Source organism: Scardinius erythrophthalmus, assembly GCF_964197995.2.
Source record: "Scardinius erythrophthalmus genome assembly, chromosome: 23".
NCBI classification, from domain to species: Eukaryota; Metazoa; Chordata; class Actinopteri; order Cypriniformes; family Leuciscidae; genus Scardinius; species Scardinius erythrophthalmus.
The window spans coordinates 17,885,139-17,912,294 of record NC_138243.1 but is presented as its reverse complement, the minus strand read 5'-3'; the positions used below and the strand labels follow the sequence as shown (position 1 = coordinate 17,912,294).

At 39.3% G+C, this 27,156-nt stretch overlaps 1 protein-coding gene across 1 annotated transcript in view; it reads left to right on the top strand.

Moving 5' to 3' along the window:
* The window catches only part of auts2a (activator of transcription and developmental regulator AUTS2 a), a 44,958-nt gene that overhangs the window by 12,004 nt on the left and 5,798 nt on the right, over positions 1-27,156 (top strand). The window contains exons 2-10 of the mRNA XM_081353895.1: positions 18,123-18,660; positions 19,409-19,680; positions 19,894-20,132; positions 22,270-22,314; positions 24,969-25,064; positions 25,999-26,070; positions 26,387-26,416; positions 26,887-26,958; positions 27,112-27,115. Coding sequence (XP_081210021.1) covers positions 19,587-19,680; positions 19,894-20,132; positions 22,270-22,314; positions 24,969-25,064; positions 25,999-26,070; positions 26,387-26,416; positions 26,887-26,958; positions 27,112-27,115 — 652 coding nt within the window. The 5' untranslated portion in view covers positions 18,123-18,660; positions 19,409-19,586. The remainder of the gene's footprint in view (positions 1-18,122; positions 18,661-19,408; positions 19,681-19,893; positions 20,133-22,269; positions 22,315-24,968; positions 25,065-25,998; positions 26,071-26,386; positions 26,417-26,886; positions 26,959-27,111; positions 27,116-27,156) is intronic.

The following is a 27,156-nucleotide window of genomic DNA, read 5'->3' as shown; positions in this document are numbered from 1 at the left end:
TTCCTATAAGTGTAGTATCTATAGGCCTGAATAGAGCAAAATCAGGCCACCTGAAGACCGTGCTCAACTTAGGCCAGCTTGTGGTTGCTCCGGAGAATTCTTTGCTAAAGGGAAAATCCAATGTGTGCTTTCTTATATATAAGCACTAATGAAGTGTGAAATATTCAATTTTATCACCATTTCCACACTCGAACCGTGGTTTCATAAGCTGTATGAAGAACTATCCCACATGCAGGATTGTCACCATCTGTTCCAGATTACATTGCTCTTAGAAGATGCTGTTTGACTTTGGTTTTAAATGGCATCCTTTATCCTGTGCATCAAGTTCTATTCAAACAGTGACATTCTAAACCAGATATTTCAGTTTGGGCCTCAATGCTTGGGCTTAGGGGACACTGGAAAAGCAAACAACTCACCTAGCTGAGGTCTGCTTTTTGATGAGATACAACAAAAACACACACACAACTGCATTGAATTCTGATGGCTAGTGCCTACAGTACCAACATACACTCTGGAGACTCACACACACTGGTTAGTTTGCTTCCCTTGGCCTCAGACATGTTATGTGTTTCTACACTCGGCCCGTCACAAGTATGTGTGTGTCAATGTGTCCATCTGAGCCACTGCCTCCTCTGAGAGTGCTGCCCTGCACAGAGCCGGCATTGTTCTAATAGTAACCCAACCCAAGGTCTCGCAGGGTTTGAGGGGGTCCTGGGTTGCCCAATGACTGTCCCATCCTCTGTCGTATTGAAAGGTGTGTTGAGAGACTCCCGAGGCAGCTGGCTGTTTTGGCTTCCCTTAACATTTAAAATAAACGAAATAAGACGTATAGAACACACTCACTGAATACTTCACCAGCCTTGCGTCACTCACTTCAGCCGCGGTTTCCTTAAATCAACACAAGAATGACCAATTGAGTTTGATTTTAAAGGAAGAGCTTGTTAAAGTACAGCAGGAAGGGAAATGATGCAAACAGGGGAATAAGAGAGAAGAAAGAGACTCTGCTTTGGATTCTGGATTTATTTGGCAACAGGTTGAGCCAAAAGGATTGGTTTACGGCCATGCCCTAGGAAGGCTGAGTTTCCAGGTGGCTCAGTCCTAACACCCCTTAGGCATACACACATACACAAACAGCATGTGTGTCTCTAATCTCCAACTTACTGAAACATGAGTCTTGGGTAATGAGGGGGCTTTACACACACACAGGCTGTGTGAGCTAAGTGCCAGTTTTGGTAGGCTGTTGGAGGACTTATGTTTCCAGAGATCTCAGTGAAGGGCAGCATTCTGTCCCCCATGTCACACATTCAGAGAGACAGAGAGGCACTGAGTGCAGTTTCTGCCCTGTTTGAATGGATTAATAACATTTAGCTGTGAAACCTGAGTGAGAGAAAGGACTGATTGAAGTTCCCTGAGGGACACACCACTAACAGTGATCTAAAGAGGAGGAATTCAGGTGGTGTCAAAGTGTTAATATTGTAGCAAATGCACTCACTCACTTATTAATATGCACCCAAATACACACTTTATAGTTAGTAGTAGATATGCCTGATATATTTAAATCATATTAATATAGGCAAATAATACTTACTGTATTTTTTAAGTAATCAAAACTTTTTATATTTTTTAAACTGTTGTAATGTATTTATATAAATAATACATGATATTTATTACTTATATAAATAATACATCGCAAATTGAAATACATTTTTATTGGACACAGACAGTTATAAATATGTATATTAATATACAAAATTTACAAACCAGTAAATAATATACCATTATATAACTAAGCAGCCACAACAAAGCAGTTTATATTGAATATAATTCTTTATAAAGATTTATAAAAAAAAAAAAAAAAAGATTTTTAGATATATTTTATATTTAAAAATACATTGAGTCCCTCATTCAACGTAAGTCAAGGATATTTTTTACCCTGTTGTATCAAGCTCCACTAATTACCATATGGCGTATTGGCGATCGTTTCTTTTGTGTAGAATGCTATGTGTGAGCACCCATTGGGGTTGTTATTAATCTCTGTAGGTGATGTCAGTCTAACTGTTCTTCACTGTGTGTCAGGTCCTTTGCAGCCTTGTCTACCCCAGAATTCATTGCGCGCCAGTGACAACAGGATTTCTTTTTTTCTTTTTTTTTCACAAACCACGCATAAACATATTTTTCTCAAAACTATAAACTTTTACATACATGCTGCTCACATATTATTGTAGCTGAGTTTGTGCTCAATGCATTTTAATCAGAATTTAGCCATGAAAATGTTACAAGTAACAGAAATAAGCACAAATGTCAGGGCATGTCAAAACACCTCCTGGACCCAGAAAATACCTCAGAACCCAGAGGGTTAAACACAAGTATTGGGTTTCAACTTACTCAAAAATCGAATGATACAAATGTAAAAATAAAATAAAAAACTTTAAAGTGGTTCAAATGTTGACATATCTTACTAAGATGCGATTATGTCTAGTTTATAGCTACTCTTAATTCAGAGCCTGAATTTCGTTTTGGAAAATGAGGGGGGAATCCCCCCCTTAGGTTATTCTCAATGGGGGGATTTTTTTTAGACAATTTTTTTATTAAATTTATCTCACCTAAATGTTTGCTCACTCATTGCATTTTTACAATGGGGTCATTTTGTTGTTAAGAGTTTACACAACACAAGGCTGCTTGATTTCAATCTTTGAATTAAATTGAAAAAAGTAGATACGAATAAATACAATAGAATAAAGATACAAAAACAGAGAAATAAAGAGAAAATGTTTGGATAGGTCTAACACTAGTATACAGAAATACAGAAACTGAATAAAGTAATCAAATGTAAAATAACACTGGATTGTCTTTAAGTCCTGACTAAATTAAATACATAGGCTATTAATCCTGATTCCTTACAATTAAAGCTGTCTTTTGTTGTTTTGACAAAAATATAATGACACCTGTGTCTGCTGTCACTTTAAGAGCTATAATGGTGATTACTGTTTTCATTATACTGTCACACTGTTACTTGCGTTTTTTGGTTATTTAAGACATACACGACTGTGTTTGCGAGGATACTCACCAAGACCGGAATTTTGACACAATTGTGCATGTTTTTTCCCATGAAAGCGATATAATCAGTGAAAAATAACTTTTGTTACTCGCAAGGTGTTTGTGAGGCGGCTTTACTCTATGTATGCATGCAGAGAAAAACATCTCTCAGAGAGTGCGCGAGTACTGAATAGTTTAAAATCGCTTAAATGTTTAAACTGGTAAGACTTAAAAAGACGTGATAATGATAAACGTTTGTGCAAGTGACAATTCCGTCATGTCACGACTCCTAAACGCGAGAGTGTGGTATCGCCGCCTGCAGCGCGCTTTACACTTGCCTTGTGCAACCCATTTTAAGAGCGAGAGAGAGAGAGATAGAGAGAAGGACGCAGCACCGCTGAACACTCGCGCTGTTTGTGAAGTCTCGGAGAAAGTTTTTAAATGATTGATTTGATTTTATACTCTGTGTGGATTCATTCATTTACTCATACAATGTACATGATAACTTAAATCAATGTTTGCGGGAATTTCCTGCATTATAAGTTGGAGAACTGCGGCAATTAATAAAATTATGCGCAATACCCGCAATCCCGCGCCGAAATTCAAGCCCTGCTTAATTATATACTGAATGACAATGATGAACATCCTTAGACAGTTTGTGAACCCTGTTTTGTTTTCAGACAGTTTAATATAACTTTCAAAAAAGTTACTACAAACGGTACTGTCACTCATCATCAGCAGCTGTCACAGTTGCTAGCCAACAAGAACAGTCCTCCGTAGGCTAAACTGTCCAATTTAACATCGCTTAGTATGACCTTCACGGCCTTCAAAAGCATGGCCTTTGAAGTACGAGTCCTTTGAAGGATGCAGCCTTTGAATTAGGACACAGCCAGACACTCAGTTCTACACCTTCTTAAACACTATGGTACAATCCACTGGGTTAAACCACTCACCGCTGGGGCCAAATGAAGCTGTGTGTGTCATTCAACCACTACACATGACGCTAGTTATATGGCAGGACAAAACAGCAATCACAAGCAGCAGGTGGACATGCTAGTTGAGTAGGTGTGTGTGAATATAATCTCTACTGGTGTGTTCCTTTGTCATACTGAGTCTAGAGCTACTTCATTCGTTTATGAATCACTGAAATAGCAACGAGGAGTTAAGGTGATGGAAAGACTCTGATTTCCGTTCCATTCGGTTACTGACAGTAAACTTATGTTAAGTGAATACTTGTAATCCTTTTTGTAGAATAAGTAGGGGTTACATGCCAGTTATGGTGTGCTCGCCGTCTACTAGTGTGAAAGTGTGTGTGTGTACTTTGAACGCTGTGACTGCAACAGGATCTTACCACAACTGTCTCACTTTTTACAGTGGGCATCTGTTCGACATAATGCTCTTGTGTCCTGTATTAAAATCTTTGATGACTACAAGGTCACATGGAGACTCAGTTCAGGTTTGGTTTCTCAGTGGATGCCGACTTGCATGGCTGCTTTACTAGCTGTTAATATTTACAGTCATACCAACTTTTACCCAAAGCATTAGGTACCTGCTTTTCAGAAAAGTAAGAGGGTTAGTTTAACAGAGAATGTTTGTAAGAGGTGTAGACAGGGTGAAATTAACATCTGCTTCTAGCTAAATATGGAGTTTTTTTTTTGCTTGTGACCCCTGGGGCTGGGTTGTCGAAACTTCCTATCTTAATTCTTGCCAAGTTATATTTCCAAAGTGAAGTTACTAGGGATGGGCATTTCAAGCAAAAATAATATTCGAAGATCGCTGGGTATTATTCGATTATTATTCAAAAATTGCACCCCTCCCCCACATGCACGCATGTATAGGCCACACACCAGAACGTGAGCGAAGCAGAGCGGTGTGACACTTAAATATGTTTTTAAAAAATACATAAAATGTTGTGGTAGCTGACAGAACGTGCAGCTAAAAAAGGAAGGTGTAGTGCTAATAGACAGGACTTTGACTCCCTCATCACCTCTTTGTCTCTTTCTGACTGTGCTGCTGGTGTTTTGTCTATGTTCTGGCATGTTTACATTAGTATTCACCATCACTGCAGCTGCTCTTTGAACAGCTGTATCATCTGAATTTTACAGTCAGATGTAACAATTTCCATTTTTTCAAAACAAATTAGAGAGCTATAATTTTGTAAACACTGTAGATTTTACTTGTGCTTTAATAGTCAGAGTAAATGGTCGTTTTAAATCACAGAGGGTTTGATGGACAGACGTAAAGTCTGCTCAGTATATCATTCTCTTGTGTACCTATGTGTCAGTCTTTCAACTGATAAACACTCTTTTCCACAATTTTATAATGGAAAATAAAACATATTGGAAATGACACATTATGCAGAAATTTAAAGTGATTGTGAATTGCTTTTTAAAACCCATTATACTTCCATAATGTGATGTAGCCTACTGTATTTCTAAGTGAAATAGGATATTCAACAGCACACAATATAGAGCAGGACTTGAGTGTATCCAATGTGAATTGATTGAATCATAAAAAAATCCTACCAATTCACAGTGAAGTCAGACCAAGTTCGCTAAAACAAAGCTATTTGGCTATTGGTTAACCCTTTAGAACCTGAAGCTAATATAGGTGTTTTTCACATAATTTGTTTTTTTGACTGTAAAATTCTAAAACAATGTGCTATCTTCATGTGCAAGGTGTCATCTTTTTCAGAAAAAGATAAGCTTTCAACAAATTACAGTTATTGACCATTATTGTGTGTGGTGAGTTTGTAAATAGAATTTAAATAGACAAAAATAAAAAAAAAACAAGAATAAATTTACTGATTTGTATTTAGAAAAAAAAAACAGAAAAAATCATGAACGAAAGAAACTAACACTTTAAAGTTGAAAAATTAACTATAATACATATAACAATATACAAGTCTCTATTGTGACATTGGGTTGCACAGTTTTCATTTAGGACACTTTTTTTCATACATGCACGCACTACATGCTTAGATACGTGAAAGAGTAACGGCCATCCGCCTCCCAAATTTCATTAAAAAATCATCCCAATCCCCTCTTTTGCTGTCTAACACTTCTTTCGCCATGTATTTGTTCGTTTCTTTTATTATTTTATGCAATCCAAAACACTCTAACCTGCCGCACGTCGTATCTCTCTGTTCAAATCCTTCCATCCCGCACGGCTGTCATTTGCAGACGGATTTATTACATTTATTACATTACCGTAATAAGCCGTATATTGCCGAAAAGCGCACGAAGTTTACTTTCAGGAACTATTTGAATTACTGTATTTTGATAGTGCAAAGGGTTGAAGAGTTACAGTGACATGAATACAGCTTGGTTGGCTGTGTCGTCGACGACACATCCGGTTTTAAAGGGTTAACATAAGTCAAGAGTCTGTGTGGGAGGGATATCAGTGGTCTGTACTTCTGTTCCTAAGCCTTATTTTCATCCAGGGTCAAATTAAAAATGGATTATACACAGTCTACAGTGACCATTGAAAAGAGAGCCTCTTTCCTTGAGTGACTAGATTACGTTTGCAGCAATTGTGTTAACACCCTTCTGGGCACTGTGTGTGTGTGTAACATTCCCAGTTGCTGTCAGAGCATTCTCTGGTTTCAATGTGTGCACATGATTTTAGTCCTCAGGGATATATAAAGATTTGTTCTCAGAGGGATCAACACTGTCCTCACCATGGAAGAAATCTATCCTTCTGCCAGAGTCTACCAGTCACACACACAGACTAACTGAAATATAGATCTGTCATGGCCCCCGTGATCAGAGAGATAGTTTGAGAAAGACGGAGGATATGTTTCAAAACCTGGTGAAATGCTTGTCTAGGCTGTATTTGTGGGCATCATAGGCATGTTCAGATTGACTAGTCACAAATATGATACATTAAGAAATTATATCTCACAAACATTCATGGGGTGCTAAAAAAACAAGTGTTCAACAGAGACAGAAAGGAAGTTAATTAACAACAGCAGGAGCTTTCCAGATTCGAGCAGAGGCAGTGAAAAGCGATGTGTGACGGAGTGAATGAGGTGTGTGTGAGACTGAGCTGACAGTAATGTGTTTGTGAGGGTGGGATGGGTAGTAGTTTTTGTGTGTGTGTGTGTGTGTGTGTGTGTGTGTGTGTGTGTGTGTGTGTGTGTGTGTGTGTGTGTGTGTGTGTGTGTGTGTGTGTGTGTGTGTGTGTGTTTACAGGGCCCTGGGGAACAGTGTGTCTGTCACAAGTGCTTAGATAAACATCTCTGTGTTAATCACAGTAATTACATCAGATTGACCAGCTTTAAACAGCGGCAGCAGCAGTTATCACCTTAGCCATCTGTGGGAGACAAACCCTCACATATTCACTGAGCTGAACAATCACACAATTCACACACATCCATAAAAGCAACAAACACAGCACAAGGTGTTGATTGGAGAGTGAATTGTGACACTAAATGGGCGTCCAACTACATAAACAACTAGACATCTGCTGTCGTGTTTGCTCAGTCTCCTCAAAAAAGTCCTGTGTATGCTCAGAATGGCATGTTGGGTTTAGTTTGTTTGTCTCTTGTGATTCTGTATGTACTTGATTCTCTCTTTTAGATTATCGCTGACATGAAGTATTCATGATCTCACATGATAACCATGATACTTACAAACATGCTCTGATTGGTCCATTACACAGTCAGAGAAAGGTTGTATACTGACTGACAGGTACAGGTCAGTCATTGACCAATTTAAAAATTGAGCTTACTTTGATACTGAATCCGTAATGAAGACTCTTGGGTCAGCAGCCTGCCTGAGTGTATGTTATTTCAGCCCAAAGGTTAAGAGGCAGATTGGCCTGTCTGTCATTACAGTGATTGATTATGGCTGTGAGCTTGGCTCGATTAGGGACCGCGGTGATCTCCTTCTAGTAAAGTGTAAATAAATATCACTTTCGCAATATTTGGCTGATGTAGTTGCTGATATTGATAGTAGGCCTACACCGTTAACCAAGGATAGCAACTTCATAACAAATGCAAGAGGCTCACAAGGGACAAAATCTAATCAATACTGACATCGAAAATATAATCAGATATAATCTAGCTAGACTAAAATCTAATCTAATCTAGACTTAAATCCAAAATCTAATCAGAATTGCTTTTTGCTATTTTATTATTTTTGTTCTTTCATGTTGTCACTTTTATTCTTATAGCACTTTTTTACAATATACAGTGGTCAACTTTTTTTTCCCTTATGTGCAACCTATTGGAAAGCCCGGATGAGTCATTAGTTGGGTTAGTAAAATAACTAAATTATAGTTTTTAAGTAGAAAATAGTATTGTATTTGATCACATACTGTATTGTTGTCGTCTGCCTCGCGAAGTTTGGAATTACTTGAAAATGATCTTACTAAATGATCTTACTAAATGGAATTACTTTTGATCAAATTAATGAATCTGAGTTATATTGTCACTACAATGAGAAATCACATGAAATCCAAACAGCAGTCGAATGAGGAAAGACATTGGCCTGTCCATCACTGCATTCACGACTGCAGGTAAGCACAGCTGTAGCGTGAGTGATCAGAGATGATAACTTGTTTGATAGCAAAATGATTTTGAGACGTATACTTCTTTCAAGTTTCGTTGAGGGAGACTGGTTTAAGAACTGAAAACGCAAAGTGTTGTTAGAAACTTCGCTTAGCACACCGTTATCTGTGTCTCTGCAACGTCTGTCAGCGTAGCGCGTTTTCTCACTCGAGCGTGTGGATATTATTGTTTTTCTCAACATAAACGTGAAACAATATAAACACGATAATCATATGCTGATACGAGTCTATATGTACGGTATGATAAAGCAGCAGTCTGCTTTATTAGCCGTTTATTTTTCCGTTCGCACTGCTTGAGCTTAAATGCTTTTGTTCTTTATATTTTTTGTTTACACATTGTTTAATGTTTTCAACTAAAAGAAAACTTGACATATATTGTAATCTTGGTGTGTATATTGCCTAATCCTAAGCCTGTTCAGAAATGGTGACAAAAAAATAGCGTCTTTTTCGTTAAACATCATTTAAATAAACGAATATTCGAATCCAATATTTTTTAAATGCCCATGCCTATCTTTAATATCTGATTATTTGTAAGTGTGAATTAGTGAATAATCCATTTTTGTTGTCTTCGTTGGGTCTGAGCTGGTTTTTGTTGCTAATCTATGTTGTGGTTGCTGCTAAAACTTGAGGATGTGAGGCCGAATGCTTGTTGCTACTGCATTGTTTCAGCTGTGGCTTTGTAGCTGCCCTCTAAAGTACTTACATCATCTTTCTGTAAAGCCCCCTGTCCTCTCTTCTGCTCAGAGTGATCACAAATAGCCATTCCTAAGCCGTTACCACTAGGCTGAAGTCTCAGCTCAGCTGATCTGACAGTAAAACGGCCGTCAGGCAGGGAAGACGTGCAGAGCTGTCAGTTACAATGAAGGGAAGAGTTTAACACAGGCCTGGGGGTGCTGAAGGAAGGCCCCATAACCCCAGACCTCATCTCTAGTTTGACAGGAGTATGTGGGGCTATTTCGGATTAGAAGGGATGTAGAAATGGCAAGATGCCTGAAGCCCAGCTTAACAGCATGACTGGCATTTGCCAGAAGGATTGGCTGTCGGCACATACCACCCAGGGAGGCCCTGTAAGTATCCATAAGTACTTACAAATGACAGCACATAAACTTGTTTAGAGAGACTGAATTCAAAGCACACTAAAGTCGCTTAGAGTAACTGGTGGTGTGTGTGTGTGTGTGTGTGTGTGTGCGTGCGTGCGTGCGTGCGTGCGTGCGTGCGTGCGTGCGTGCGTGCGTGCGTGCGTGCGTGCGTGCGTGCGTGCGTGCGTGCGTGCGTGCGTGCGTGCGTGCGTGTGTGTGTGTGTGTGTTGTAGGAATGTGCAGAACTTCATAGCTTAAAATCAAGTAGTGATTGGTTTATCTAGATAAAAGCACTTTTTTAAGAATGGTAAACAGTGTATTTTCTAATTATACCTCATACAGATAAATCACTTGTTCTGCTTTGAATGAGATGTTTTGGGCTTTTGCACAGAAGGTCACTAGTAAGGCTTTTGAATTTGAACTGTATATATACATATAAACCGTACTAACAGGCAATAATAACAGCTTTATCTTAGAGTACTTTAACACAAAGTAATTTAGTGCAGACCTGGGTTCAACTGACCACAAAGTTTAGCTATCTTCTGACCTCAAAGGGATCGGATTCAATCCATAAGAATGTAGAACAGTTGCTGTGAACACAATCTGGAAGTAACTGCTACTAAGTAGGCAGAATATAGTGTGAAAGCAGAGGAAGGAGTGTATTAAACTGGTTTGGACATCCAGTTCAAGATAAAATAAAATGTATTAGGAAAAAAGTCTGATTGGATTTGTGTACATAATTGCCATATCATTATTACATTTACATTCATTCATTAAGCAGATGCTTTTATCCAAAAGCAATTGAGGAATACAACAAGTGATTCATCCTAAAGAGGTAATAAACACGACAAGTGCTAGTAATAAAAAAAATGTAAGCAGGCTTCGGTTAAGTGCTCACGGAGGAGAGTTTTGAGCTGCTTCTTGAAAATTGTCATGGATTCGGCTGTCAGGATAGGGTTGGAAAGATCATTCCATCAGCAAGGAACAGCGAACGAAAACATTAAATAGGATTAATATGTTTGATTTGAGTGAACAGTGTGGCCTCACACCAGACAGACATGTTTAATAGCAGTGATACCATGCAGACATGGTATTAGTGCTGGGCAATGTGATAATATTGTATATCGATTGGTGTGAATCATCACTGGTCTCACGATTCAATTCGATTACGATTATCATGTCAAAACACAACTTAAGTCTGAACACAGTAGACGACAGGACCATTTAGAACAAACACTAGTAAATACTAAAAGCGCTTGAAACTGTCAAGTGTTCTTAAGTTACAATAACGCTCACACACACTCACTTGACTGCACGTGCGCGCACACACACGCTTACAGCCTCGCACACACAGACTCGAGCTCACACGCTGTAAATTTTCAAATAGTGGGTGCATTTTTATTACTCGTTTTTCTATTTTGCCTCCCTCTGCCATTTTACGCTAGCACGAGAAGCGCATATGTGACGAATGATGTCAGAGAAACGTCAGTCGCGATATGCATCTTGTAGTAGTGTTGCTTTCGTCAACGAAAATTATGACGAAATATTGTCGTCAACGAACCGTTATCACCTGACGAACGAGACGAGACTAGACGTAAATGCATGGTCATGTGACGATGACTAAAATACATGTATAATGCAATATCGTTGACGAATAAAAACGAGACTAAATGTGGTTTAAAAAAATAAAAACTATGCTAAAATGTCTCTTCATTTTCGTTGACCAAAACGAGACGAGACGAAATGTTAACGTCACGAAGAATGAGAGATTTGTGCGTGAACCCATAGCTTTGTCGGCTTTAAATTCTGGATTGCGATCTGGTCACCCGATTATCAGCGAATTTAACAATATATTACTCCATTAGTTATTCTATTAAAATGTCTCATTGATGTATTTGACACATTCATAATCATTACTTTTGCCGGTTCTTTGTGACAGCTGCATGTCTCTGGTTACATGAACACGTCACCGCATCAGCGCCAGAACATGGAGATTTTATTTTAGAGAATAATCGCACAACCTATTCGATATCCTATAATTAAATAAACTAATCGAATATCCAAAAATCGTGACTCATCCCTGCATGGAATCTCTTGTTTCTTTTCCCAAATCTTCACTCACGTCACGTCTCACCCATTTTCTAAAGGTATTATAACGTTTCTTGGTTCGCTTTTAATTAGGCCTATTATATTCGTATTCTTTACTGTGGTAACGTAGAAAAACGCTGTAGGACAGATGGCCTACATTTGTACTTGCATGTCAAATTCTTTTTAACACAGTTTGTGCTTGTTATATAGACATAGGGCGCGTTAAGTTTAGTTGTAAAGCGCGCTTCACACGCGCGGGTGATTTTTAGTTTCACTTTCTCTGGCAGCGCAATCTCAAACATAGCCTAAATATTTCGGCCTTGTGGAGGATAAAATTCGCTCTTCAAACCAATTTACATCAAGTAGAAAAAACAAAGATATCATAAAGAGATCGATGGAGATCGATATCTTCGTGTTTTCCTGCGTCCCAAATCCCTCTCAAAGCGCAGAGTGTATATCACGCGTCTTTGTGTGGAAATATAAAACGAGTTTTTTTTTTAAATAACCCCCCAACCACCGCCGGTAGTTGGTCCATTACCGCGGTGGTAAAAAAAAAAACCTGCCACCGTCACAGCCCTAAATATAGGCCTACTAAATAGCCTATAATAAGATAGCCTTGTTTGAAATTCTATATTGACTGGGTTAAATAGAATCACATTACTAAAAAGAGACTAAAATACAATTTTCATTGACTAAAACTAGACTAAAATGTCATCAGTTTTCGTCGACTAAAACTAGACTAAAATGTCATCAGTTTTCGTTGACTAAAACTAGACTAAAATGTCATCAGTTTTCGTCGACTAAAACTAGACTAGACTAAAAAGAGTATGAATGTGACTAAAACTAATAAAAACTAAAATGACAGCCTGACACAAAGACTAAACTAAAACTAAAATTAAAACAGGCTGCCAAAAACAACACTATCTTGTAGATGCAACGATTAATTTCAACACCTCTAGTAGGGCTGGGAAAAAAATCGATTTGATTTAAAAATCGAGTTGGTAGGTCAAATCGATTCCTATTTTCAAAAAATCGATTTTTTAGATTTTTTTTCTCCCAATACATACATTTTGCATTCGCCAAATCTTCCTTCAGGGTTTCCGTAGAACGCTCCCTGCGGCGCAGCCCTCGATGCTTCACGACATCACGACAAAAAGACTAGCATGTTTAATGTTTTAACGGTCCTCCACGACGACGACGGCGCGCGCGCGAGTGAGTGAGTGAGTGAGGGAGAGTGAGTGAGAGTGTGTGTTCGCGAGTGAGTGTGTGTGACTGTGTGTGCGCGAGAGTGTGTGTGTGTGTGTGAGAGAGAGAGAGAGAGAGAGAGAGAGAGAGAGAGAGTGAGAGTGTGTGTATGTGCGAGTGAGTGAGTGTGTGTGTGTGTGTGTGTGTGTGTGTGTGTGTGTGTGTGTGTGTGTAGGTTATGTGAGTGACCTTGTGTAGCCTATATGTGCGAGTGAATGAGTGTGTGAGACGGCTCGCGATGACTGGTCGGAAAACAACGTGTAGTCTGACATGTTTCTTGTCCACGACATGACAAGATTTTTAGGAGTCAAAATCGTGTAATCTGACAGTGACTATCGTAACAGACAAAAAAATCGTGTAATCTGAACCAGGCATAAGAGTTACCTCAGGATTTTTTGTTGTTTTATTAGCTCAATCCAAATACAGTATAAATAATTTGGATGTTTAACAATCTTTGTTGCACACTGCACAGTGACTTTTCAGTTAGAGAAAGGGTTTGCCTTTGCAATTTTATGTTGATGCACTTTAATTAAATACAATAAATATATATTTTTAAAATATATTTACAGTTCACAGTTATTTTGTTTTAAAGGGGGGGAGAAAAATCGAATCGAATCGTAAATAGAGTTTTTTATAAAAAAATCTCAGATTTTTTTAGGGGAAAAAATCGCCCAGCTCTAACCTCTAGTCACCAGCCAGATTGCAACCTGTGTCTGTGTATTCGACTATTCTGTGGTAACAGTCCATTTTAAGTCCCTTTAAGACAAGTCAATTCACTTGGCTGCCATCTTTGAATAGCCTCACAGTCATGCAAGTGCAGCTCCTATTTCTTTGAGTTGGAAAACATCAAATTCTCCAAAACTGTTCGCCACGCTTACAATTAAATTTCATATTTGAAATTGCCTATGAGGCAATGAGATTGCCTGTCAACTGTCTCATAAATTATGTTTCTAAATGCTCAAATAATGAATAATCATATCATGCTTTTTTTGGCCTGGAACCTAATGCGCATACACAGTCCTAAGCGTGCGTCACAGAACACTGACTGTTTCTATGGGAACTGGAGCTTCTAACGGGAGCTGCAGTGACGCGATGGCTTTACCAATCAGTGATTGGCTCTTTTATTTATTTATTCCGCCATATTTAGCGTTGCACTTTCTCTTATTCATAGTAATATGAGTGCACCGTCTTTCTATATATAAATTATATATGGTGGTAAGAGAAGCATTCCCTGCCAAACATTTATCCTTATTTTTGTAATTTTGTCAAATATTTTTTCTTGATTTGATTTTTTTTTTTATTATTATTATTCCTAAGATAACATTGCAAGTTAAATGTTTTTTATGCTATTCATTTTGTTCAGCAAATAAAAATTAAAAAAAATTAACTGCATCATATAAATTCTGAATAGGTAGTGATTTCTCCCATTGTTTTTCCCCTTTCTTGTATGAGATCTTCTGGCTCTGTCTGTGGTTTTTAGCAGCTGAATATAGCTGTTTTCTTTTAGAGTGGACTCGGGATAATGAGCTGTGTTTTGCTGTCCGTAGAGACCTCACCCAAGCTCACTGCTCCAGAAGCCTTGTATACCTTAATCCTGCTCAAACACACACACACACACATACATAAACATTGTGTGATCAGATGAGAACTTTGCAAAGTCTGCCTCCCGGTCTGTTCTACCATCTTAATAAACATCCTCCTCCACAGCTGCCATTTGGAATAAAAATCACCTCTCTTCACTCTTTTTTGGCGAGGCTAGAAAAAGCTGCATTTATTTGTTTCCAGGGATCAAGGAGACTTGACAAATTAACTCCCCAGGGAGGAGAAACACACTTCTCCTCCGCTCCCTGCCCGGCCCTGGAGTCTTCATTACGGGAAGAATAAGCAGTGTTTTCACTCTCCGTCTTGTTTTTTTAGGCATGTTAGTACATTGAGAGAGTCGCTCCAGGGAGGAACAGCAGAGCTCTCTGTTGTTCAGCCTTTTAGAAGAGCTTTGGATATTTTCCATCAAGTCTCTACAGGAAGGCCACAGTGCAGGAAAGAGAGCAGGAGAGATGGGCACCCACACTTTTGTGTCTAGTAAAGAGAGCATGTCCGTCCTTACATGTCATATCAGTCGTTGACTGCCTACTGGAACTATATAATCTGAAGGAAACTCTTTCTCTAAAAGCCCTCATTCTGACACAAACAAGTGCGAAAGGCTTTTCTTTGAGTGCTGTTAGCCCTCTCCGCCTTAAATCCAGTTATTCAGGCAGGATAAAGGGTGACTTATTGCACCCACTGGACAGCTTGTTTCTGACCTGGGAGGCTGAACTGCCCTTGTTTGTTAAAGTGTGCTTAGAGTGCCAGAGCCAGAGGGTATTGTGAGCTTTCCCGGGTCAAATGGGGTAGCCTATGGCCACATACACACTGTAAAGTTTCAGGAGTGACAACCGCTTTTAAATGCGTTAGTAGGGTTGGGTATCACTGAACACCATGAACAAAAATCAGCAGCATAAAGAACAACTAACTAATAAACTACAATAATATAAATTTCAAACATTATTAAAGATAATGTGCAGTCAATAATACAATAAGAGCAAATAAGCAAATTAGCAATTGAACAAAGTTAAAAAATTTAAATGTAAGTTAAATGTTTTAAATGTAAAATAACACATGGTTTTCTTTTTATAAATAAAATAGAGATTAATCCTTATCAAAGTTACAAACGTTTTTTCAGTCAAGATCAATGAATGATTTTTTTTTCTTTTGTTCTTTGATTAACAGTAATGACACAGATGGCAGCAGGTTTATTAGGTTGCTGTCACTTTAAGAGCTAATGCACAGATCCAATATACTGTTACACATAAATTTTCTTCCTCAATTGTTTACGTCCACTTAAGACATAACCGACTGAATTTACGAGGATGTTTTGAAAAAATTGTGCATTTGTCCGTTAGAGTGCAAGAAGACACGAAAGAGAAATCAATTCAGTATTCACCATATGAGAGGCGGCTTTCTGTGCGCTCTCTGGATGTGCACCTGGATGTGCACATGCCAACTTAAGTTCTCGTTCGCATCTTGCACTTGATTGGTTTAAAACCACAATAAAATGTGCACACAGGAATCGATAGGCAAAATCAAAATTAAAATTTTATAACAAGTATCTGATTTCAGAATTTGAATCTATTTTCAATTCCCAACTCTATGCGAGAGTGAGTCCCCTAAATTATCGTTCCATGTTTGTACAGAACATTACTCACTCCCAAAACTAGTAATTTTTTTATTTTTTACGTTCACTTCAGGCATAACCAACTATGTTTACTAGGATACACGCCAAGACAGGCATGTTGACATAGTTTTGTGTAAAATTTGTCTGTTCAAGCGCAAGACGGCATAAAAGAGAAATCAGTTCAGTATTCGCATGCTTTCAGACGTGGCTTTCTGGGAAGTGAGCACACACAAAACTTCTCACACAGCGAGTACCGAATTAAGCATTCTTTTTTGTCTTCTTGCACTTACATTGGCATGGCTTAAAAACGTGCAATCAATAAACATTCACAACTATGCAGAACTGGCACGTTCGGGACAGTGACAGTTCCGTCAACTCTTGGCCATCGGGCAGTCCTTATTGTCGAGCCCTGCATTTAGATTCAGCGCGTTAATTCTGTGTCAGTTCATGTGTATGCCTCTCTCTGTGTTCATTTATGCGTGTTTGTTAGAAAGCGACAGGGGGCGCTCTCAGCCATGCAATGGTGCGTAAAGCTTAGAAGAAAATTAAATTAGGCCTATATCTGCGCTAAACATATTGGCTAAAGACATAGTCACCTAGCATGAAATTTGGTAAAATATGCAAGTGATTCACTCGCATTGTAGAGGGTTGCATTGAAATGATCGGGTTTTGTGTGTGCATTTCATTTGTTCTTTTGCATGCATGCATATGCATACATATGAGTGTTTGTGCATACGTGTCTTGCATTCCCACCATGTCAGATGGCAGAATGTTTGACACAAACCCATTCCCCAGGGGCACCTTGTACTCCCAGATTATTATCTTCATCTGGCAGAGTGCTGCAGGCCAGGCTGACCCTTAATGTCTGCATCACACACACTACCTCTCAGCTGCACACCCGGGACCTTTTGCTCTGAGCTGGGTCCCATGAGCCACTGCATTAGGAGGCCCCCAGGCCCTTGAGAAGAGGGTTCAGCAGTCCATGGGGGTTATGTTACAGAAGGATCCCCAAAGCCTATGGGATTCAGGCTCAATCAGCATCCCTTGCTGCGGGCGATGGAGAGGCCAGGCTGGGTGTGAAGAGATGGAAAAGACATAGGGCTGTGGTTCCCTCTGAGGCAGACAGAGAGTTAATCAGAGTTGTGCATGCACTGTGATCCCCAAGAGCATTTGGTCCCAGAGGATACATCAACCCTTGGTTGACTCTTCCTTTCTCGTTGTACTTATATAACACTAATATCAGCTCATTGTAAAAGCAGTTTTGGGTGTGCCGGTCAGGTTTTCCTTAGTTTACGTCCTTTCCCTAATAAAAGACATTAAGGCATTCACATGACCTTACCGACCAATGGCAACAGACACGTTCGGCTAGCTTTGTCAGGTCAGTGTGTTACCCCTATTGGCATCTGTTAGCATTGCTCGGCACTTGTTTTCGCTGACTGAACATGTTGAATCGCTGTCAGGATTCCCAGAATTGGAATTTCTTAGAAGTGGCGTACCGTAATCTAGTGACTGTTGCCGTTGGTTGGTGTCTGTCGGCGCAGTGTGAATTAGCATTTAGGCTCTTGTCCCTCATGATGGTTGTATGTTATGTTATGATTTTGCTCTCTGAATTTGATTATGTTCACATTATGGCACATCTTTGATCTGGCAGAGCAGATTTACACATTTATTTTGCTCTTTTAAAATCAACGCTGAACGCAACAAAGACCTGCCTCTGAAAGTAAATTGAAACAATTTTCAACAAGTTTATTTTCCATTTAGCTCAAATATGATTTTGTTAAATCAGATGATAGACCTTTACCTCCTAAATATGTTTGCATGTGTGGTTTCTCTTGTCTTTTCAGTTCCAGATTTTAGCATTGACACAAAATCTACTTCTCTTGTCTCTTCAGTTCCAGATTTCAGCATTGACACGCTCTCCACCAATGCCAGCCAGGAGCTGCGTGGCCTGGCCATTCCCAAGGTGTCAGGCCTAGAGCGCAGTCAAGAGAAGAGCCAGGAGACTTCCCGCGAGCTCTCCTCGGCCACCCCCTCACTGGTGCCCACTTCCCATTCCAAACCTCCCCTCCCCACCCCTCTTCATCTCCAGCCACCCCCCTCCAACCGGGGGTTACCCTTGCCCCCAAGTCCAGCTCAAACCCAGCACCCTTGCCCAGAGCGCCCACTTAGACCGCTCACGCCCGCTACCGCTCTGCCTCCAACCCAGAGCCACAAGCCCTCTCAGGCACCCCCGCCCCAGCCTCGGGACCCATCTGAGCCTCCATCTAACCCAAGGCCACCTCGAACCCCAGGCATCTACCACCACCCCCCATCACCAGTGCTACCAGCCCAGCAGAACCCCACCTTACCTGTGCAGCACAGACCACCGTCACGGTGCCACCCCCGTCCGATTTCAGCCTACAGTGGCAGCCTTACCTTTAACGGCCTGAGGTGAGTTGGCAACAAATGAGTGTAATGGAGTTGAATATTAGCAAAAAGCTTCTGTAATACTCCAGATGTGCTGTACACTGATTGAGCAGATGTTCTGAGCCCACCTCTCTTAAATACTGTAGCGGAAAACCATGATTCCTGTATTAGAATGTAAAATGTATCAATCCTCCAGTAAACATGAGGCACAAATCCCTGTCTGTATGTGTTTGTGTGTGAGTGTGCGTGAGCCTGACAGCACCACAGAGAGAACCCCAGCTGAGAGATTAGACGGTTTGATTCGTTCCCCTCCCAAATAGATGCTGCTGCTGCTGCCTTGTAGCTGGCGGCGGCTTGTAGATAACAATTTCTCTGCTTGACTCAGACACCCCAGTATCCAGCAGAGAGGCAGATCTTCTCCTCCCTCCTCTCACCCTTCTCTGCCGACCTTTAGATTTCTTTAGACTGCTGATGATAATTATACTTTGTGTTCTCTGTGTCTGTGTGCAGCTTTTAATATGAAATAATTTGCGTTTAAATGATTACTTAGCCTGTAAATTAGCTCTTTGTTAGATTGCGTACAATTCTGATAAATACTTTAGCTTGTGCAGCTTGAAAATCCCTCCAGGAATAACATTCTTCAGCACTGTAGGTATCCTGGATTCTTTTGCTTGATTTATAGCAGACTTTGTAGCAGTTTTGTGATCATTGTTTGAAAAGGTCTTTTATACAGGCACATTTTTACAGTTGTTTATTTTCTCTTTTTTCACAGCAGTAGTCGAAGCAGCACTCCAGGGAAGCCCCCGGGCCCCTCTCCAGCCCCTCATCTGCATCATCACCAACCTGCCCCCACTGGGGCAGCAGCGACCTTCCCCCTGCCAGCGAACCCCACGGCTTCGCACGCCTTCCCCCCCTCCCTGCCGTCCTCCACTCTTCCTCATCACACCAATATGTTTGCGTCGCCTGCTGCTCTGCCTCCACCTCCTCCTCTCACCTCAAACACTCTGCCGGTCCCCGGACACACAGCTGGGAGTGCCTACTCAGGTACCAATCTCTCATCTAGCGTCCTTTAAAACATAGTATTAAGTAAGATATTATTGCCAGCTAATGTTGGATCATGTAATTATCGTTATCTGAATGTTTGTTCTGCATTCAGATAAACACTTTTGAAAAGGGGTTCTGGTTAAGTTCCAATTCAGATGTGTGTTTTTAAAACTTAACGTTTATTTTTGTTTGCCACCTCTTTCTTCCCCACAGAACAAGACATTCTCCGGCAGGAATTAAATACTCGTTTCCTGGCGTCTCAGAGTGCTGATCGCGGGGCATCACTGGGTCCCCCTCCATACCTGCGGACTGAGTTCCACCAGCACCAGCACCAGCATCAGCATCAGCACCAGCACACACACCAACACACACACCAGCACACCTTCACCCCTTTCCCCCACGCCATCATGCCCACGCCTGCACCGCCCATGGTGCGTACCCCAGCCAGAAATGTGAGGATAAGTGGAACACAACTCTAAAAAAAATTTACATTGTGGTGATGGTTGGGTGATTGTATAATTGAATGGTTGAATGGGTAATTGAATGAATTAAACAACATAAAAAAAAAAAAACATAAAAACTAGGGCTGCACGATATTGGAAAAAACTGACATTGCGATATATATTGCGATATGAAAACCACTTCACCATGATTCTAATAGCTTTATTTGAAAGAATGAATCATTCTAGGATGATTGGGGTAATTTTGTAGGGTTGTGCATGAATACAATAGAACAAAGACACATATTAAATTAGCAGTGCTTTATGTTTTTCAGTTAAATTAATCATTCAGGTACAGACATTGAAAATTCAAATGTAAAATAACACTGCATAGACTTCACTGTATAATATGATTCATATAATTAATACAGTTTGTCTTTGTTAAAGCTACAAAAGTGATTTTCTCTTTCTCTTTTGTTGTTTGATGAACAGCTGCGGGTATATTGGGCTGCTGTCACTTTAACACTAATGCACTATCGGTAATGACAAGCATCCGTTTTCTTTCTCTGTTTACAACTCATAACCAACTGTTTACGAGGAAACTCGTTGAGACAGGCATTTTGACTTAATTTTCCGTGCACATGTTCGTTAATGCACAAATCGATAAGAAAGGGAAGGGAATTTGGTGTTCACGAACTTCACAATTGCTGTCTGCGTTGCTCTGTGTGCGCACACAAACATGCGTTTCATTCTGCGAGTTCCAGTCTTCTTGCACTTGATGTTTAAACAGACAGGACTTAAAAACACATGCAAATGATGTCACTTTATGATGGTTAAACTTTGCAATTACTCTGCGAATCACATGCGTTCTGAACCGGGGAAGTAGCTGGCCCGGACGGATTACGGATCAACTACGAACCCTATATTACATCGCACATCCTGCAATGTGACTATAGTGGATGCGCACATCGCAATATTGATGCTAACAATTATACATCGTGCAGCCCTAATAAAAACCAAATGCATGTATATAAGATACAGGGTTCCCACGGTCATGGAAATTTCTATTGTGAGTCCTTTTAATGAATCATCAAACCGGATCACATATAATGAATTTGTTAGCGAATCTGTCAAAATCAAATGCATCAAAATGATTTGTAAAAATCCTTGAATCACCAGAAATCATTGTCAAAAACTGTGGGAACACTGTAGGCAACTACTAAATTTGTGCATGTGTATGTGTCGTACCGACTGCTGAATTATAAACGGGTACGGTACATTATTCAGTAATGGCAGTGGCTCGCTTTCTCGATTGTAACGCTTCTCTCTTGCCACAATGTGGCTTTTCTATGTTGAAAAACTGCTGTTTTTCTCTGGCATGCTTCTCCACCCTCTGTTCTCTGCCCTGATTTTAGAATTGGCAGTCAGAGCCACTGGCAATACATTTTTGTTCCAGCCAAGCCTTGAGAACTAGTTTATTCATTCCCAGTTTAATGACATCATTTTGGTCTGGTGGAGTTTTGACTGAGGGCTTTTGGTTGGCAAGCAGCAGAGCTGATTAGTGATTTGAGGCTTCATACAGACACTCCCACACACAGCTCGATCATAACCACAGTGCCCACAGAGGCTTAAAAGTGGCTTTTGAACCATGCCAGGCTCAAAAGCCTCTGAGAATGGCGCTTTGTTAGCTAATGAGAGTATAAAACTAGTTTGAGAGCCACATTGTTTACTCACGAGTGGGAAACATTCTCTCTGGATCCAGATTAGACCACTCAAACCTCATTAAATGAGCTGTTTATAGGACTATTTTTAGACAGCCGAATGGCTTCTACTTGACCACTCACAGAATTGCTGAGTTATACATATTAACAAGGGAAATCCCTTGTGATAATTCACTGTAAAACGCAAAACAACTTTCTGGATGGGGGCAGCAGGAATAATGCAGGGCCACATTCTGATCTGTGATTCATTAATCAGGGCAGAGACCATTTTACTGCCAACCAAACACACTTTTCTGGAGAGCACATTAAAGCATTTGGTATTTGTTTTGAGCCTCATGACTACACAAGATATTTGTCAGGAGTAAATTTTTTTGTAGGCCTGAAAGACTCCTGTGTGTACTGAGCTCTGTTTCTCCTTTCCTTTGCAGTTTGACAAATACCCCACTAAAGTCGACCCCTTCTACAGACACAGCGTGAGTCCTTGTCTTATTTTTGTAATTTGCTGTGGTGGCTTTTTTTCTTCTTGTTTAGTGTAGTGGTCATTGTCATTTTTATGTCTTCTTCATTTATTTTCATCATACTTTACAGTGTTTCCCCTAGGTTTACAGGTTTGGGGGGGGGGGTTGGTTTGGGGAAAATTGACACAGACGCTATCTATCTATCTCTATCTATCTATCTATCTATCTATCTCTATCTATCTATCTATATCTATCTATCTATCTATCTATCTATCTTTCTATCTATCTATCTATCTATCTCTATCTATCTATCTATATCTATCTATCTATATCTATCTATCTATCTATCTTTCTATCTTTCTATCTATCTATCTATCTATCTATCTCTATCTATCTATCTATCTATATCTATCTATCTATCTATCTATCTATCTATCTATCTATCTCTATCTATCTATCTATCTATCTATCTATCTATCTATCTCTATCTATCTATCTATCTATCTGTCACATAAATTGGTTGTCTGGGAGGGTAATGGTTTGTAAAAGTTAAAAAATGTTAACATAAGATATCTCTTTAAAAAATAAATAAACATATTTAAATATTTTTAAAATTGACTTTTGCAAATAACCTTTGTTAAATTTATAGAAGTATTTGTTAATATTAATGGACCAGAGCTTAAATAGTTTTATTTTTTAACTAACAACTAAAAAAAGATTTATAAATACTAACCAATATATATATATATAAATTTTAAATGGGCTTTTTTTATGAGAAGTTTTTATTTCTATGATGCATTTATTGGAGAGAATAATCCTGTCAGACGCACCACTGCTGTGAACGCGCGTTCACGTAAACACAATTTAAACAATGTATTATTCAATACATTACTTCTATATAATTATATATTAAGTTGCTCAAGCAAGTGGTAAAATATTTAACCATGTACTTATATTAAAATCTTTTGTATTTAAATTTTAATACAATAAATCTTGCATGTCACAAAGAGTTTGTTTTTCCACCTCCACGAATAAGACGAGTGTTGTTCATTATGTCGCCTTGTTGAGGTAAATTGTAGTTTTCCTTGCTTTAACTCAGTCTTAAAGTGAAAAAAGTAGTAATTAATTAAATAAATTTATGGTGAGATTACTACATTTTATTTAATTAATCGCACTTATGGTGAAATTACTACATTTTCAGGTCAATCGGTGTTCATTTTGACCACGAAACATGCGCTGCCTGTCACTTTAATTCAGCGTTTGCAGCACAGCAGAAATAGACTCGGTGCAGAAACGATCTCTGCACTGCCGTATACGCACCGCAACTGGAACAGATCGATCATCGACGGACTGCATCCTCGTGCAGTGTGAAAGCTTTGTTATGGGTACGGAAAAAAAATACTCACCGCAAACGAAATATATGTGAAACGGGCGTTAGACTTGGAGCAGGAGAGCTACTCCGGCTGCTACTCGCAGTAGAGCGAGTGTTGCCATCTTCAGTTCAGCGACACATTTCCAGCCGCGCTCTCTCTGTCCGCTAGTGCTCAACTGTATGTGACGCAAGTGTTTGTTTGTGTGTGAGTGTGCGCACTCATTGGGATAATTGTAAACACAGACAGAAAAGACATGCCATCGTGGAAATAAGATAAATAACATATTACTTAAGGGCCATTTAGGTTTTTTTTTTTTATAAAATAACAAATTGTAATATGTCGCTATAAAGAAAATCAAATCAAATTTACTTGACCTCCAAGGGGGGCGGGGGGAGCCGTTAGGAGGGCGGGGCGCCCCCCTTATATAATGGTAGGGGAAACACTGCTTTATATTATGGGTGTTTTAAGCAATAGGGGCTATGCTGGTCACAGCTTAGGGCATTTTTAGGTACCACACACAGCCATAGCTATATTTACAATAGGCCTCTCAAGTGCCTTATTACACTTTTATTTAAAAAAACACAACAACAACAAAAAACTTTTTTAGAATGTAGTAATGTGTTTTTTAAAATACTTTACTACATTCTAAATGTATTAAGGGCACAAATTTTCATTAAAAAATGTATTAAGCATTCGGGTTAGAGATAAAATGTGTTTCATTCTGCTTGTCTTTCCAACAGGTTAATGCAACTTTAATTTATTTGATCTCTGCCCTTCAATTACGGAGTCGCCATTTAGCAATGATTCATTTGTGACACCCACCCAAGAACACACACTCTGCAGTAATTACATGCATTATGCAGTGCGTTGTGATAATAACAGTCATTGCTATCAGAGCAGGTTTAGAGAGTGACCCGTATTGTAAATTCATCTTGCTGTTAATCTTTGTTGAATGTCACAACAGCCAAGGGTCAGATGAAGGTTGTATCATTATATGGAGCAGAATAGGTGCTTTGTAGTCACTTTCTTTCATTTATTCATTTATAAAGAGAAAAACTAAGTAAAACATTGTTGTGAATTATTTTCACATGGTGCGTATTTTCATGTTATGACGCTTTATATTATGCAGTATGTAATGAAGAGGGCCATTTAAATATCAGCAGCTGATCTTGTGTAGTTGTTAGTTTGTACAGCGGCCTGCAGGCTCTGGTCTCACTGTATAACTGTAAACAGCTGACACGATCAAACAAGAACCTCTTGGAGTAACTGTGTCTTGTATCGTTTTTCTTTTCTCAGCTGTTCCACTCTTACCCCCCAGCAGTGTCTGGCATTCCTCCCGTCATCCCGCCGACGGGGCCCTTCGGATCTCTGCAGGGAGCGTTCCAGCCCAAGGTATCACAATATCAAACGCTGAATGTCGGAATGTCAAGACAACTCCCAAAACTAACCTCCTGTGCTCTTCTGAGTGTATTACTGCACACATGGAATGGATCTGGCTAAACATAAACAGATCTCAGACAGTCTGTTACTTCCTTAATTTTATGTATAGGTATAGTATAAATAGAGAATCAATTTCATATGTTCTTTTTAACATGTACAGTCTGGGGATGTCCCCAGTTAGCTAACAGTAATGCTTGAGTAAGTGAGAGATGATACTGGAAGATTTAGATATCTAGCGCCCTATGAAATCCATCCCTAACCTAACCCTAACCTATTATTTCCCAAATTCCGTTTTTTCCATTTTAATTATAATTTATAACAACAACAATTAATTAATTTAAAAATAAAATTTCTAAGAAAAATTATTTTTATTTCAGAAATTCTGTGTTGTGTATTTAAAAATTTCTGGCAATCAAATGAAGGCATACAACTAATTAAATGTATTTTTTAATCATATGAAATTCGACTTTTTTATTTTAAAAATAAATTTGTAATAATAATTACATTGAGACGTAGCTAAATTCTACTGTACAACAGTCATATATTTGTCACAATTTCTTCAAGTTTAACCAAACTTATTTTGACGGGTTGCCGTGAAGACCTTTGAGTTTCTGTGTGTTTATGATATGACGATAGTTTTTCTCTAATAAAACGGTAAAATGCTTGTGAAGTGACTCTCAGAGCGGCTCTGGAGATGAAGTTCATGCATTCATGTCCTCATATAGCGAGGCTGAAAGATGTGATCAAAAATGTGACAACTTCCATGAAATTCTGCGTTATACAGTAAATTCCGTTTTATGACTAGATTTCCATCGCGGAAATCATAAGGCCCAAGGTATCTTGTGACAAGCTGAGAATGCTTACTTTTTGTGTTTGTACACTATAGACCTCAAATCCTTTAGACGTGGCAGCCAGGCCTGGAGCCGTCCCACACACACTTCTTCAGAAAGACCCTCGGGTAAGCACCCCAAAGACACAGTTTGCAACGAACAAACTGTGGTGACTGTGGTTTTTAAGCTACTGCTGGCAAACTAACCATCATATTTGTCAGTCATGATAAACTGTTGTCCACATTGGTATGCTGGCAGTGATAGGAAGGGGAATACTCTAAATTCTGGCCTAATTATTCCACGAAATGCTTCATTAGAAAGGGAAATTTTAACATTTTAATTTGGTCAGTGATGAAGTGATGCTCGGATGCTAATTAAAAGCCCTGACTGACAGCTTTGTGTCCCTAATCTCGCTCACTTGCGCTTTTTCCCTTTCCTCTCTAGCTGACAGATCCGTTCCGGCCAGTTCTCAGGGTAAGACTGCTTTATCAGTTATTCAGTTTGTTTCCCCACAGGACTATGAAGGAAATAGAGTAAAAGCTCATTACAGTTTAATCCCACCTTACACTGAGCACCTGCCTTCCGCTCCACAGTCTCTTTAATTAGCTGTGTGCTGGGACTCAACGGTCTCATTTCAGAGTCTATAGGAGACACTATATGACTCCCTTATCTGAAAACACTTTGTAATGACATTTTGCTTAATTAATTTGCAGCCATGCCCAAAATATGGGAATAAGCAAAGAAACTTGAAATGAACATTTTAAGTTAAATTTCACTTTTAAAAGTGCTCAACAGTATTACATAAAATTGTAGATAACCTTGCCAGATGTATGTGATATTCTTTTATAAAAGTGCTTAAAAGGTTTAGATTAATAAAATGAAACGAACATGAATTTAGTCATGTCTAAACATGAAAACCTTGCCTTGTCTTTCTGTCTCCAAAGAAACCAGGAAAGTGGTGTGCTATGCATGTCCATATAGCTTGGCAAATTTACCATCACCAACAGAAAGTAAAGGTGAGATTTGCATACATAACCTGATTTCACTTTTACTGCACCCTCCGATCACTACATATGGAAAGAAATATTCTTTTTGGCTCTCTTCTGTCTCCTCCTGTTAACTCTGAACTACATAATACAATACAATCTTAATTTGTGAGGTTCTCTGAGAGGGGTATCACATTTGTTCTCTCTTGTACCTGGCCTTCTCCAGCA